This window comes from Haemaphysalis longicornis, unplaced genomic scaffold (genome assembly GCF_048455015.1).
Source record: "Haemaphysalis longicornis isolate Haplotype H1 unplaced genomic scaffold, Haemaphysalis longicornis Haplotype H1 scaffold_8, whole genome shotgun sequence".
In the NCBI taxonomy this organism is placed as follows: Eukaryota; Metazoa; Arthropoda; class Arachnida; order Ixodida; family Ixodidae; genus Haemaphysalis; species Haemaphysalis longicornis.
The window spans coordinates 147,471,872-147,485,153 of NW_027526445.1; the positions used below are offsets into that span (position 1 = coordinate 147,471,872).

Genomic DNA, 13,282 nt, shown 5'->3' on the forward strand with positions numbered 1-13,282 from the left:
GCGAAAACATTTAAGTACAGCCCAAGAAATCGCAAAAAAGTGGAAAGTACAAACCATGTGCAGCTTTCCCGCTCATGGCAGTCCTTTCAACAGCGATTACTCCGTAGTTCTTCAGCGAAATGGAAAGTTATTTTGCGCAGCTAACATTGGGGGAGAAAACTTTCTTTGTGCGCAGTTTCAAGTCTCGCACATTGCGCGACTAGGTTCCTGATCCATGGAAACTGTCCCATAGAAATGCATGGGGAGTAAGATTTGACATAGAATTACACACAAAATATTCAGAATCATCGAATCTTCTTTGAGTATTTTGATGTTCACGTTGACTCCTTGCTTTATGCCAAATATCACTTTCGTGAAATGGTTTTGCTAGGTTACCGAGAGGTCGGAATTTTGAGCGAGAAAGCTGGGTATGAAAAACTAAGTACGCAAGAACATGCCACGCTTTGTGCTACCGAGTGTAAAGTAATCGAAAACGCTCCTTGGCTACGCTTTTTTAAAGACGATAGTCTTTCTTGGGCTACTTAAACCCAGAAATTTTGGCCTGTCTGTATGTCTGTCTGTCCGTCTGTCTGTCTGTGACTCGATTCAGCCACCCGGCCAAAGTAAAATAATGCTTGCGCAATAGTCTTATACAGTCACAGCTAAATCTACCCGTCTATGTCCAGTGTAAGGTTCATACTTGTCAAGATTGTTGAAGAAGAACAAGACATTACGCAAATATGAGACAACAAATCAATACAGAAGTGATATTTCCAGTGTTCTTTTATAAAAAAATCAAACATGCTTGGCTTTTGCGAAATTGAATACTTCATCAACTGCAGAAAAAGAATTCACTCCGCCGTCGCCTTCTGTCGCCCGCACCACTATAGCTTCTGGCGCCATTTTAAGAAATCAACCGGCAACAGTTACGCAAGGTTCCACTAGATAGGTTCCACGTTCTGCTTGCAACGCACGTGGAGTAGGGAAACGCGGTTCTATAAACGTTGAAGTAGGGCGCCTCGATTAACGCGCGTCTTCGCCGTACGGCAGCGTTCGCATCGATACACCCGGTTTGGAGCAGTGGAACGCGGTAAATTTAAAATGATTCAAGCAAACCTTTGGCGTCTTTACCTTGGGAGGAGCGCGACGCAAGAGGAACAACATGAGAGGTGAGCGAGAAAGCGAAGGGACGCATTTACTTCGCAAAAGCCGATAAAGACTATCGTCTTTTGACGACATTTGCAACGAAAGGAGCAGATACGCGGCCAATTTTTTTTCAACTTCGTCTTCTCTAGTTTCAGCGCTGTTTTCCCTCTTAACTATTGTGTACCGCACAAACCCTTGTGCTTTCTGTTCTAAGGCGAACTTTGATTTTGTGTGCCGTTCTGTCGTAAGGCACGTGGCGTATTCGAAACGCAAACGCTGAAAACTTCCGGGGAATTTTATCAGAAACAGCCAGCATATAACTGCGGACACGAGTACTGAGTGCAGCTAGTGGCCTTTTGGCGTGAACACCTCGTCGAAAACGTTAATCACTCACTTGCAAAGCGTACCAGAAAATCTGTTAAAAGCCAATCCCTTTTTTTTCGACTGGAAAAGCTATCAACACTCACAAAAGTGTACGGATCTGTAATGTCTAATGTAAAACGTACAATCGTGGTTTCGTCTCGGACATTAACCTCATGGTTACGACGCGGATTGTGCGAATCACTGCATGATGAAAAACCTTTCCACTTCGGGAATTCACCCACTTTGTGAACAAGGGAGCCGTAGCGCTCCCGAAACGTCAATTTGTTTTTGACTTGGTCAGTGACCTGTGTTTCTTGTTTTGAACCGATTCGTGCTATTTGCATATACAGCTGATAGCAGGAGTGGGATTTCCATCGTCTTCATTGCTATGCATTTGTCGCACCGAAGACTGATTAGCCGCCCACGACTCGCAGTCTGCTGTTCAAGTGAGACGGAGCGATTTCGAAGCGTCGGTAGTTTCTTGCGATGCGATGGCTAAATCCTCAATCCAGACACCTCAGACCTCTGAAGATTCGTGCAACCTTTGCTAGTGCGTAGCAACGTAGTTAAGCCGTTTGAAAGCAACGCCAGCAGAGATGCCTACTTTTCTTTCCTTTTTCCCTGTGGCGGGCGCATATGCATAACGGAATGATGCTATCAACAGCTTCAAGCGAAAAACCATGTTCGGCAAAGCTCTGCTACCTTCCGCCACATGACGCAGTTTCGCTTGTAACTTGTCTTGTTTTATCGTTTAAAAAGGCATTTCTCTTTTGTTCGATGGGAAATGTTTGTTGGAGAGCCTACAGGAAACCTAAACGACTCATCATCATCAGCCTATCTAAGTCCACTAGAAGACGAAGGCCTTTGTCTTAGACCTCCGCGATCATTCATAAACGGACCCTGCAACACTTCCGACAAACGCTTTCACCCTTCGCGTCTGGAAGCACTGTGAACGCAATAGTTTTTCGCCAGCACGGAGCAGCACTGCGTGATTTGCTTGTCGCAGCATATCTGCCTTCCCTTCATGCTTTGCTTTTGAGGCGATTTTTTAAGTGACTTTTTTTTAAGCAGCTCAAAGGAAGTCAGCCAATAACCGCCCTGCCGCTTTAATGACGAGCGCTTGAAGAGCGCCAAGACCGGGAAAGACAAAAAAATTTTTTGAACACGTTTCAAAGTTATCTGATGGGCATAGAGCAGCAATTTTTGGCTGAGATAGTTTGTGACCCCCTAATATAAGCACTGAATGTGTTTGTTGACTACATCCTGAAATGATTCTAAATTTATGAAAAGGTTGAAAAAAGTGTTGCAGGGTCTCCTTAAGTAGATCATGTCGAAACACTTCCGCGGCACAACCCTTTCAACAAACGCCCGGCTCGGACGATTAGATCCATTCTAATCAGCTTTCTGCATGCTCGCTAGGGACCTCGACCCTGTTTCTGTACGGTGTCCCCCAGGCTGCACGCGGTTCACCTCGGGCTAAACGTAAACTCTGCTGTCCGCACCGCGCGTTCGTTCGCAGACTTCGTGGCCCTTCCGACTTTGCCGGCAGCAGCGATGGAGCAATGGGGTCTGGTGACGTTCCAAGACACCTACCTGATATACCAGCCCGACGAGACGCCCTTCCAAATGAAAGTCGACGCGCTCAAGGTCATGACGAACAAAGTCCTCCAGCAGGTAATCGCCGAAGCCCGGTATGCGCATTATTAGTTGTACGCCTGTGCCTTAACTTGGGTCTGTTGTTTTGTTGGGTATAGCGATATTCTTGCACTTCGGCCCAGTTTTCACAGTGACGCGCTGCCCTTCGCCGTATTGGGATTTATAACGCTACAGCAAAGCGGAGTACCGTTGCCGTTAAGTCGGTATGGTACCTGGTGCAATAGAAAGATATAGCAAAGCGCAATACCGGTCCCGGTAAGTTGATATGGTACCTGGTACACTTGCGCATGCGCAAAACCTGTTTTTCCGCCTCTACGCACGCGCAATAGCACCCGGTCGCCTACCGTGTACGGTTCAGGGACCGGTTCTTTACCCTGCCATAACGCTCTGAACTGCGAAGCTCGTTTCATGGTCTGCTTACGAATCTAACTCTCCTGCAATATGAATGCTTGCCAAATTTTGAAGATGACTTAATCCTCATTTTTTACTAAAAACGTCTGCAACCGATGAAAAATGCGACTTTGACTTTATTTTAAAAACAGTTGCGTGCGTGATTCACCCCGAAGCTTCTTAGTGAGTAATCCCTGATATTTATCCTTTGAAATGTCTAGTGACGCAATAGTTTATTTGCAATACTGCCAGTTTCAACTGAGACCATAGCTGGTGGGCCCAACGTACAGATACAAAGAGCGCTTATCGCACCACCTACTAAACTATAAGTAAAAGAATTGAGTGCGGAAGGAATGAATCTCCTTTCGTGCGCTGCCCAACGACGAACCTCGGCGAAGCAAGTGGCCACGTTTTGTGAACTTTGCAAACGGAGAAGATAGAGAGCTAAAGGAAGTACGAGTGTGCTCGCTTCATTTCCGACGAAGTGATTACGGCAGGGACCCTTACGTTAGCTCACTCCTGGGACATGCGGGCCGCTGGTCGCCGACTTCGTCAAATCGCCGTCAAAGCGCTCTGAGCTTGGAAAAAAAAAATACCGTACATACCGCGCATTGACGCTCGTATCTTTCTGGTCGGAGTAGAGACCTCGTGCGAATGGCTTTCCATACACGACACCGGCTAACTGGCATAAGCGATACTGGTACTGAAATTGAACTATTATTAGCTGTAATAAGAATACGGCACATATGTACCGGTCTGTATTCGTCCGTCCCGACGGGTCTGGCGAGGCAGCGGTGCCGATGGCTGGGCGTTCGTCTGTTGTGCGTATCGCAGAAAGGTCTCTTTCCGGTCCATCCGTGTATCCCACAACTCCTGCCGCTCGTGCACGTAGAAGCATTGAGCGTTCAAGTGGTGTGAGGTTGTTAAAGGCAAGCCCGAGCTCCTCGTAGAGAGCTTTGTTGTCCAGATCAGGCGATTCTATGACTAGGGCTGCGGGTGTACCAGGTTTTACTAGTATTTTTAAAATGGCCGGCGCCTAGATTTCGGCACGAGTTCCGGTTCCTGTTTGTTTCCCGTGTGGGTGCTACATGGAGTCGACATACTAAGTATCTGTTTCATGTACCAGCTCATATGACGCCATTGTTCACGTCACGAACTGTACAATTTAGCGGGAGATTTAAAAAGTTGGCTTAAATTGGCTTATTCCTCAGTGAATAAAGCATCGATTGCTTCCGGAAAAGCGCTTGGGGTACTATGAAAAACATAATCTTTCGAATAAAGCAAACTTTTGCTTTGTCTTCATGGTTCCTTTAAGAACGCCGGCGTCAGTGATAACGATTGCTTTGATTGTGAAACAGTCCCTGAAACCAGGTCCGGCAACGCCATTATTGTCTGTGAAGGCCGCGCGGAAAAATTGGTTATATCAATTGGCTTTTTCGTCTTTTAAAGACGATAGTCTTTCTTGGGCTACTTAAACCCAGAAATTTTGGTCTGTCTGTATGTCTGTCCGTCTGTCTGTCTGTGACTCGATTCAGCCAACCGGCCAAAGCAAAACTATGCCTGCGCAATAGTCTTATATAGTCACAGCTAAATCTACCCGTGTATGTCCGGTGTAAGGTTCATACTTGTCAACATTGTTGAAGAAGAACAAGACATTACGCAAATATGAGACAACCAGTCAATACAGAAGTGATATTTGCAGTGTTCCTTTATAAAAAAATCAAACATGCTTGCTTTTGCGAAATTAAATACTTCATCAACTGCAGAAAAAAAATTCACTCCGCCGTCGCCTGCTGTCGCCCGCGCCACTATAGCTTCTGGCGCCATTTCAAGAAATCAACCGGCAACAGTTACGCAAGGTTCCACTAGATAGGTTCCACGCTCTGCTTGCAACGCACGTGGAGTAGGGAAACGCGGTTCTACAAACGCTGAAGTAGGGCGCCTCGATTAACGCGCGTCTTCGGCGTACGGCAGCGTTCGCATCGAGACACCCGGTTTGGAGCAGTGGAACGCGGGAAATTTAAAATGATTTAAGCAAACCTTTGGCGTGTTTACCTTGGGAGGAGCGTCACGCAAGAGAAACAACATGAGAGGTGAGCGGGAAAGCGAAGGGAGGCATTTACTTCGCAAAAGCCGATAAAGACTATCGTCTTTTGACGACATTTGCAACGAAAGTAGCAGATACGCGGCCAATTTTTTTCGCTTGACAAGGGTTGAGTAGCGAGTGTTTTTTTGTTTTTTTTTTTTGCAAAAATGGTTCTAGAATCTATGTGGGTTGTTTTCTTAGAAAGCTGAAGAGTACGGTGGTAAAATAGTGTTCTTCGCTTCTCTGGGTTCCTGTTTAAATATTTGCGACGCAAGCGCTACCCTAGACGTGTTAGATCGGTTATTGCCCGTTGTCGTGATTCGTTTTCGTAACCTTTTGAGGGGGCGTTTTGCGTGTATTATTTCTCTAGTAATACATGGCGAATTTTTCACGGTTTTTTTATGATAACAGGAATAAAATATGTATACAGTGCGGTACAGTTTTTTTAAAACGCAACCACATATTATTTACATCAATCAAAGGATCCTAAGTCAACGGCGAAAACTTTTGTAATTCGTGAGCTAAGTAGGTTTCCATGTGGGCGTCGTCTTCTTTGTCGAAATTGATTAGGGTCTGAGCTGCGGTTCGCGCCGATATTTTGTCATCTAGAAGCAAAATGCACGTCGGTATTTCGTAATCCCATACTCCTTCTATTACTTCCCTTGGAACTTGTTCTAAGAGAAAGTTACTACTTAGCAAGATTAGGTAGGGTATTTTCCGAGGCGCGCCTTGTACCTTTGTGGGTCATTCCACCATTTGCCCAAGGATGAAATCTAACATGATGTCGAGAAGTGCTTCTGAAGCCTTTGATGTGTCCTTCATCGTAGTCCAGTTAAGGTCGGGAAGCTTAAAGTCGCCCATAAGAATAAGACGGCAATTTCGAGCATGTTGCTGCAAATATTCTTGTATGGCGATTATGCATTCGTATCCACATGGTGGGCTTCGATAGATGCAGCCAACAACTATAATTGTGCCTTTAGTGTCGGTCTTAGGCCGGGTTCAGACTGTTGTCGCAACTGTCGTAATATCTTTAGACAATGACGTCATTTGACGTCTCAGCCAACTGAACTGCGCGAAAGTCCGTCTTTTTACATCAATAGCGTACCATATGGCGGTTACGTCGGTATTCTGAACAATAGCCTTACAGAAAATTGCCTCAGGCCGAACCGGGGGGCGTGTGAGTGGCGGTGTGGTGCGTGCAGCGAGTGCGAGTGTTCGGTGTAGCGAAATGTCGGGCCCCAGTGAGGTGAGCGAGGACGAAGAGGAGGCGGATCCGCTGCTGGGATACGCCGAGATGTTGGACTGGTACCGTGCCGGTCGCCAGACCATGCCACCGCCTCATCCAAGACTCACGCGAGAGCAGGCAGTGCGGTTTAGGCAGCTGCAAACCAACTCTGTGCTCACGCCGGCGCTGGCGCGCTACGTGTGCCCGGAGGTGTTTGACAGTGAGCAGTGCAGTGTGTGTGGAAGTGGAACAGCGACTCTTACCCACATTCTCTGGGACTGCACTACGGACCTGTGTCCACCCGGGTCACACCCGGGGGGCTTACCGACGGACGTGGTGTGGGCTATGCAGTCAAGAGACTATGAAGTGCAGTTGCAGGTAGTCCAGCGGGTCGAGGCGGCTCTCGCCCGGCAATCCCGAGGGCGGGCTGATGCCGCGCGGGACCGAGGGATGCGAGCCCTGGGGACCGCCGGCGAACCGGCCGGCCCGAGTGGAGGTCGGGGGGACACCGCGCCTTGACGACAGGCCTAGAATAGTCGGGCTGTGGGCGATCCTGCGTGGTCCGCCTGCAGCCTCCGTAGGATTTTTGATCCAATAAAGTCGATTTCTCTTCTCTCTCTCTCTTCAGCGTTAGCTACCTCTGGAAGAACGACTACTGGGATTGATTCCTTTATTGCTAACGCCGCGGCTCCACCACGTGCTTGCCTATCTTTCCGAAATGAGTATGTAGATTGGGCAGTCACTTCATGAATCGAGACGGGTGACGATAAGCATCTCTCGGTGACTGCCACTATATCCGGTTCACGATCGGGCAGGAAGTTTTCAAGCGGCTGTACCATAATAAAGACACTTCGATCGTTTACATTTAACAACGTTTTTGTCTTGCATTGGGTTTGGCGCATTAGCGGGCGGTTTGCTTCGTTCTTTTTTTTTAAAGACGATAGTCTTTCTTGGGCTACTTAAACCCAGAAATTTTGGTCTGTCTGTCTGTCTGTCTGTCTGTCTGTCTGTCTGTCTGTCTGTCTGTCTGTCTGTCTGCCTGTCTGTCTGTCTGTCTGTCTGTCTGTCTGTCTGTCTGTCTGTCTGTCTGTCTGTCCGTCTGTCTGTCTGTCTGTCTGTCTGTAACTCGATTCAGCCACCTGGCCAAAGTAAAATTGATATTGTGCATACATCGCCTGCGTTGAGCGCCGCGCCGAAGACGAGCTGCAAAATGTAGACGAACGGGCAATTATTCGCGAACGGGCAATTCGGGAACAATGCTTCCAGACGTGAAGGAAAGAGTGAAAGCGTTTATCCGTAATGTTGCACAGTCCCTTTAACTCGTCTTTTCCGCTCCTGCGGGCCTTTCGCTGATGGGTCGCTCCGCGTTTCCATAGCAACGGCGCTTTTCGTGCGGACGGATCACTGAAAGGGACGTGGCAGTAACCACGAAGAAAGAGCTGCGCTCTCGGCAACGAAAAGGCACTGTAAACTGTTTACGAGCTGATAGACCGCACAATTTGTTTATACGCCTTACATAAGTTGTAAAGAACGTTTATCTGCTATTCGTGTTTGTAACCACACAGTATACCTGCATTGTGTCAAACTCAAAATTTTTCGAACAGTTTACTGGGAAACACATTACAGAGATACGGCACAATGCTTTAAAGGACAATGTTTTTGTTGTTCTCCTCTCTCCAGTGGATGGGCAACCTTGTGACCATCGCCTGGTGGGATGACGTCTGGCTGAAGGAAGGCATCTCGCGCTATCTCATGTACACAGCGGCTTCCAACGCAGACCCGCGTACAGAAGCGGTGCGTATCACTTAGCCGTTGCGTTCGTATAGGCACCTGTTGTGGGAGGTCGTCTCCGGTTTTAACTTTGAGCAGTAATGTTAGGTTACGTCGTGGGAAACACGTGGTTGCAATATTTCACTCACCAAACTAAAGCCAAACCATTTCTTAGCGTCACAGCGTGTTACGATATATTAGTTGGTGCAGAAATGAGCAAGCAGTTTTTCTTTCGGCCGCCGGAACAGCGAGTGAACAGTCCCGTTGTTGCTGTAACCAAGAGTCTTCTACGTTGTGTTCACCACTCTTTCGGGTGTATATATATTTCACGTCAGCGCTTTATCCTGTCTTTCCTTTCTTGAGTGTCCTCATCCACGTGCGCTGTTAACCCCTTAGGATATATATTGTCACGTAGCCAAGAAAAATGATGCAGATTTCATCCGTTAAACAAAGTTGATTGGAGGGAATTTGTGCTCCACTATAAACATCCAGTAAACGAAAGCAGTGAAGTAACGGTCAACAAGGCGACTCGCACATTAGAGCGTCGGCGAAAGAAATGCCACGGCATTTACCCTGCGAGCATTTTTCTTACCTCGTTTGATTTTCTGGAACTTGCAAATTACACGGAAAACACTTGCGATCAAAGAAGACAGTTGTAGACGAGTGATGACATAGCAAAACGCTCTATCTACCAGAAATCGCCCTCGCTCTCTATATCCGCGCAACCAGCCGACAGCGGCAAGCGCAGCGCCCCTGCTTGATTAGGGCAGACCTCTGGGCAAGTTGGCATTGAATGGTAGATGAGTAAAGAGCAAAAAAAAAAATACACACAGGATGAGGACAACGGCGACCACTGCTTCGCCGCGTGCCTGCTCCGGCCACGATCCCCGTGGCCTACAAACTTTTAACAAAAATTGTACATATGTGTGTACTGCGCGCGCATAAACCATTTTGAGATTTCTATTCACAATGGGTAGTAAACAAGGATAAGTGACATTTCTATAATTGCTTCAGAGCACTACGATACTGGAGAATGACGCCCACCAAGCCATGGAGCTGGACGCCTTCAACTCTTCGCATCCTGTCTCTAGGCCCCTCAACACATCCATGCAGATCCGGAAGCACCTCGATCTCCTTACCGTGTCTAAGGTGGGCTTGCGTGCTTTGAACCACCTTATTCTCGACGTCAAAGCTGTAATGTGTGGGGCTCTACGTAAATACGTGTAGTGCTTACAAACGCAGGCAAATAAGTGTAACAGAAGGCAATCGTGACGTTTACCTTAAGCTACTTTCAGTGAATCTAATTTGTTTCAACTTTCGCAACACAACCAGAGCTTTCTCTGTCTAACTGATATCTGCTACAGCGAAGTTACTTAAAAAAAAGCCGGTATTTTTTTTCGAACATGATAAATGCCAAGACTGAATACGTCTGCGTTCAGAGGTTCCCAGAGCTAACAGACTATAGGTGTAGCGGTGCTTCACCGAATGTCACGGGTGCATATAGCAAAGCCTGCAGGGACGTGAGGACGAGTAAACATGCTACCGAAGAACGAGACAGCGCACCATAGGTGTTATGGTTTGGGCAACAACAATATACCATAGTCACAGTTGGCACAGGACCGAGGCAATTGGAGAATAATGGGAGAGGCCTTTGCCCTGCAGTGGGCGTAGATAGGCTGGTGATGATGATGATGAATATACCATAGCCCCTGTTGCAGACAGTTGAGGGATCAAAGCCACCAGTCGGGCCTTTTTTGCATTTTTTTTTTAGAGCCAGGCTGTATAAACCTACGTTTTGGAAGAAATGCGTCCGTGTGTTAACAATATATAGTCGGATATACATGAAGCTGATTCGCAAAGTGTAAAAAAGGACGATTTATCAGCGCTTCATCAGCTCACCCTTGAAGAGGCTGTGGGTATGACACGTGTCATTAGCTCCAAAGATGACGAACGCCGGAGTGCACAACAGCGCGCATCTATGCTAAAGCGGCCCTTACGTTTAATAAGATGGTATCCAGGTTACAGGTGCACACCACTGCAGTTTACCATAGCGACCAGACGGCAAGGGTCAATATCACAGGCAATTGTAAAAGACATTTTGAACGAAAAAGTTGTGGGTATGTGTTTTTATTCAATCAATACAGTATTAGAAAACGTAACTCAACGCTGTTATCATCAAAATAAACACTTCGCTGCTCCTTCAGATTCACAGAGTTGAAGGGCACTCCAGTCTTTTTGTCCTTTAAACCTTTCGTTCGTGCACACGCGCACTGAGAAATATGCACTTTTTATGAGATTGTGTTCTTCAAATAAAGACTTCAAAGTAAATTATCGACCGAGAGACCAACCAACCATCTCAGTGTCTCTCCAGTACGACCATCCTCCGTCTGACCGAATGACCGACTCACTGCTCAACGCCAAGCCCACACTACTGCACATAGAAAGCTCAAATTCTCGCAGTACATTCTCCGCGGACTTAGAAGAGCATGTATTGGGACATTGCGCTCGTAATGGTAAAAACAATTTAAAACGAGGCTACAAATACAAACAATAGCCGTCTCCCTTACGTGTTTTTGCCCAAGTTTTCGGCTATTCCACCAATTAGGCGATAACTGGTGAACAGCGCATTTCCTCTGAAATGTTATTGGATGTAACCACCGGCTCTGATCGCCTACGCTTATACAAAAAAAAAAAAACGAATGACTACACCAAGAGATTTCTGGTGTAGCGAGGAACAGGAGAAATTAGGAGAATTCCAATTCGCCTTGTTAGGTAACAATAGACGCAGCAATAAAACCCCGAAGTCAGTTTAATAGCCTCCCATCTATGAGACGTAAAAGTCATAAAAAAAAAAGAACGGCGATCACAAGAAAATAAAACAATGACGTTTCGGCCCCCCAAAGAGGACCCTTGTTCACACTCATACAAGACATAAAAAAAATGCCTCCGGATTAGCTCAGCTAACCTTGAATATGCGAAGTAAAAGCTTGGATTAGACTGTTTTAGTCTTGGTGTCGCTTGGTTAACCTTTGATGTAAGCTGTGTTGCCGACGACGGCTCAGCGCCGTTCGGTCTTGTGCAACGCTCAGAGGAGGAGGCCCGCCTTGCTTTCATTCGCGCCGAACGCGCTGTTCCTCTTCGCCGGACGCAAGATGAGTCACGTAGCCGAGACGACCCTGCGGCGCATGCGTTGGAGGCGGCGGGGTTGGTCGGCTGCCGATCAGCTGAGAGCCCGCAACCGTTCGCCGCTGAGCCGATCGGTTGAGCAGAACGACTAAAAACGGGGCCTTCTGCGCAGCGCGGAAAGCGGGCCCTGCGAATCACGTGATGCACTTCAAGGGGTGTGTTGCAAGGGGTGTGTCTGAGGTCAAAAGGTGAATTTCCGCATCCGCGGCGAAACCGCTGGACGAAAGTAGTAAATCCTTGCTTTAAAAAAGGACGCCGACCTTAAGAGAAAATAAAGCAATGACGTTTGGGTGCCCCGAACGGGAGCAATTGTTCACACTCTTGTGGTCGGCGTCCCCTTTTTTATGTCTTCTATGACCATTCCCAACCAGACGGGCGTCCGTCGAAATCTCGATGTCATCTATAAGACGTCTTGATAATCAAGTCAAGAATAGAAGTGAGTCCCGAGTTCATATACGTCGTGTTTATGGTAAATGGGAACAAACGCCTCAATGCGACTTGCAGACTTTTTTGTGAAATGCTAATATCACCAAAACAACACACTGCGGTATCCGATGGCCCGGATACACTCGGGTGGAAGTTAAGAACAGCAACAGCTCATGTACGGTACTACTCCGAAAAAGCGGCAGACTCGGATGTCAAAGAGTGCGCGCGTCTTGACAGGAGATGACGCTTATTGCGTGACATCGTCTGCTTTTTCTCGCGTAATTTGTTTGTAAGAGCTGCATTATTTACAAGCAGATGAAGGCCGTAAAAAATGTACGGCCATGGACAAAGTAAACGCTAACACAATGCTATGAACCAGAACACGCAAATAACGCGAATACTTTCCGTGCAACTGAAATTGTGGTGTGGTTTTACTACAGTGAGCTATTATTTTCTATCCGTAATCTTTGATTTTGCGTGAACTGGTTCATATTTTCGTGTTGTCGTTTCCTTTGTCCATGACCGTACTTTTTTTCACACAATTAACAGCACAATTTCGAAAATTTCTGGTTTTATGAGCATATGAGGAAATCACTGAAACAGTGCCGACTTGTGTCACAGTTTGGGCAGGACACTGATCGGTGAGTCAGTCGGTCCGATGATCGCACCGACAGACGGTCGGAGGGTTGGTTACTGATTTGGGCGGTCTGTACGTTCCCTTCACAGTTAATGCTCCCGTGATTGTTTCTTTTTGTAGCGTAAGCTACACTGGCCGAGGTTGAGCGGTTTCGCGTGTGCCGGGAAGGGCCGTTCTGGGCAAGCGCGAGGAGCATTGGACTGGTTAGGATCGGATTAGATCGGATCGGATCAGATCGGATCGGATCAGATCGGATCGGATCGGACAGGGTTGGGTTGGCTTGGATTGCATTTGATTTGGATTAGATTCGATTGGATTAAATTGGATTGTGTTGGGTTGGATTAAATTGGATTGTGTTGGATTTAAATCCAATCCAATTGGAGTACGGGTGCTGAACCTTAGCTCACGCTACGTATGT

General features: G+C 47.1%; 1 protein-coding gene across 1 annotated transcript in view; it reads left to right on the forward strand.

Annotated features, from left to right (window-relative positions):
• LOC144148515 (aminopeptidase N-like) overlaps positions 1-13,282 on the forward strand; it is a 74,005-nt gene that overhangs the window by 15,191 nt on the left and 45,532 nt on the right. The window contains exons 7-9 of the mRNA XM_077680038.1: positions 3,008-3,162; positions 8,526-8,639; positions 9,630-9,764. Of these exons, the coding sequence (XP_077536164.1) occupies positions 3,008-3,162; positions 8,526-8,639; positions 9,630-9,764 (404 nt within the window). The remainder of the gene's footprint in view (positions 1-3,007; positions 3,163-8,525; positions 8,640-9,629; positions 9,765-13,282) is intronic.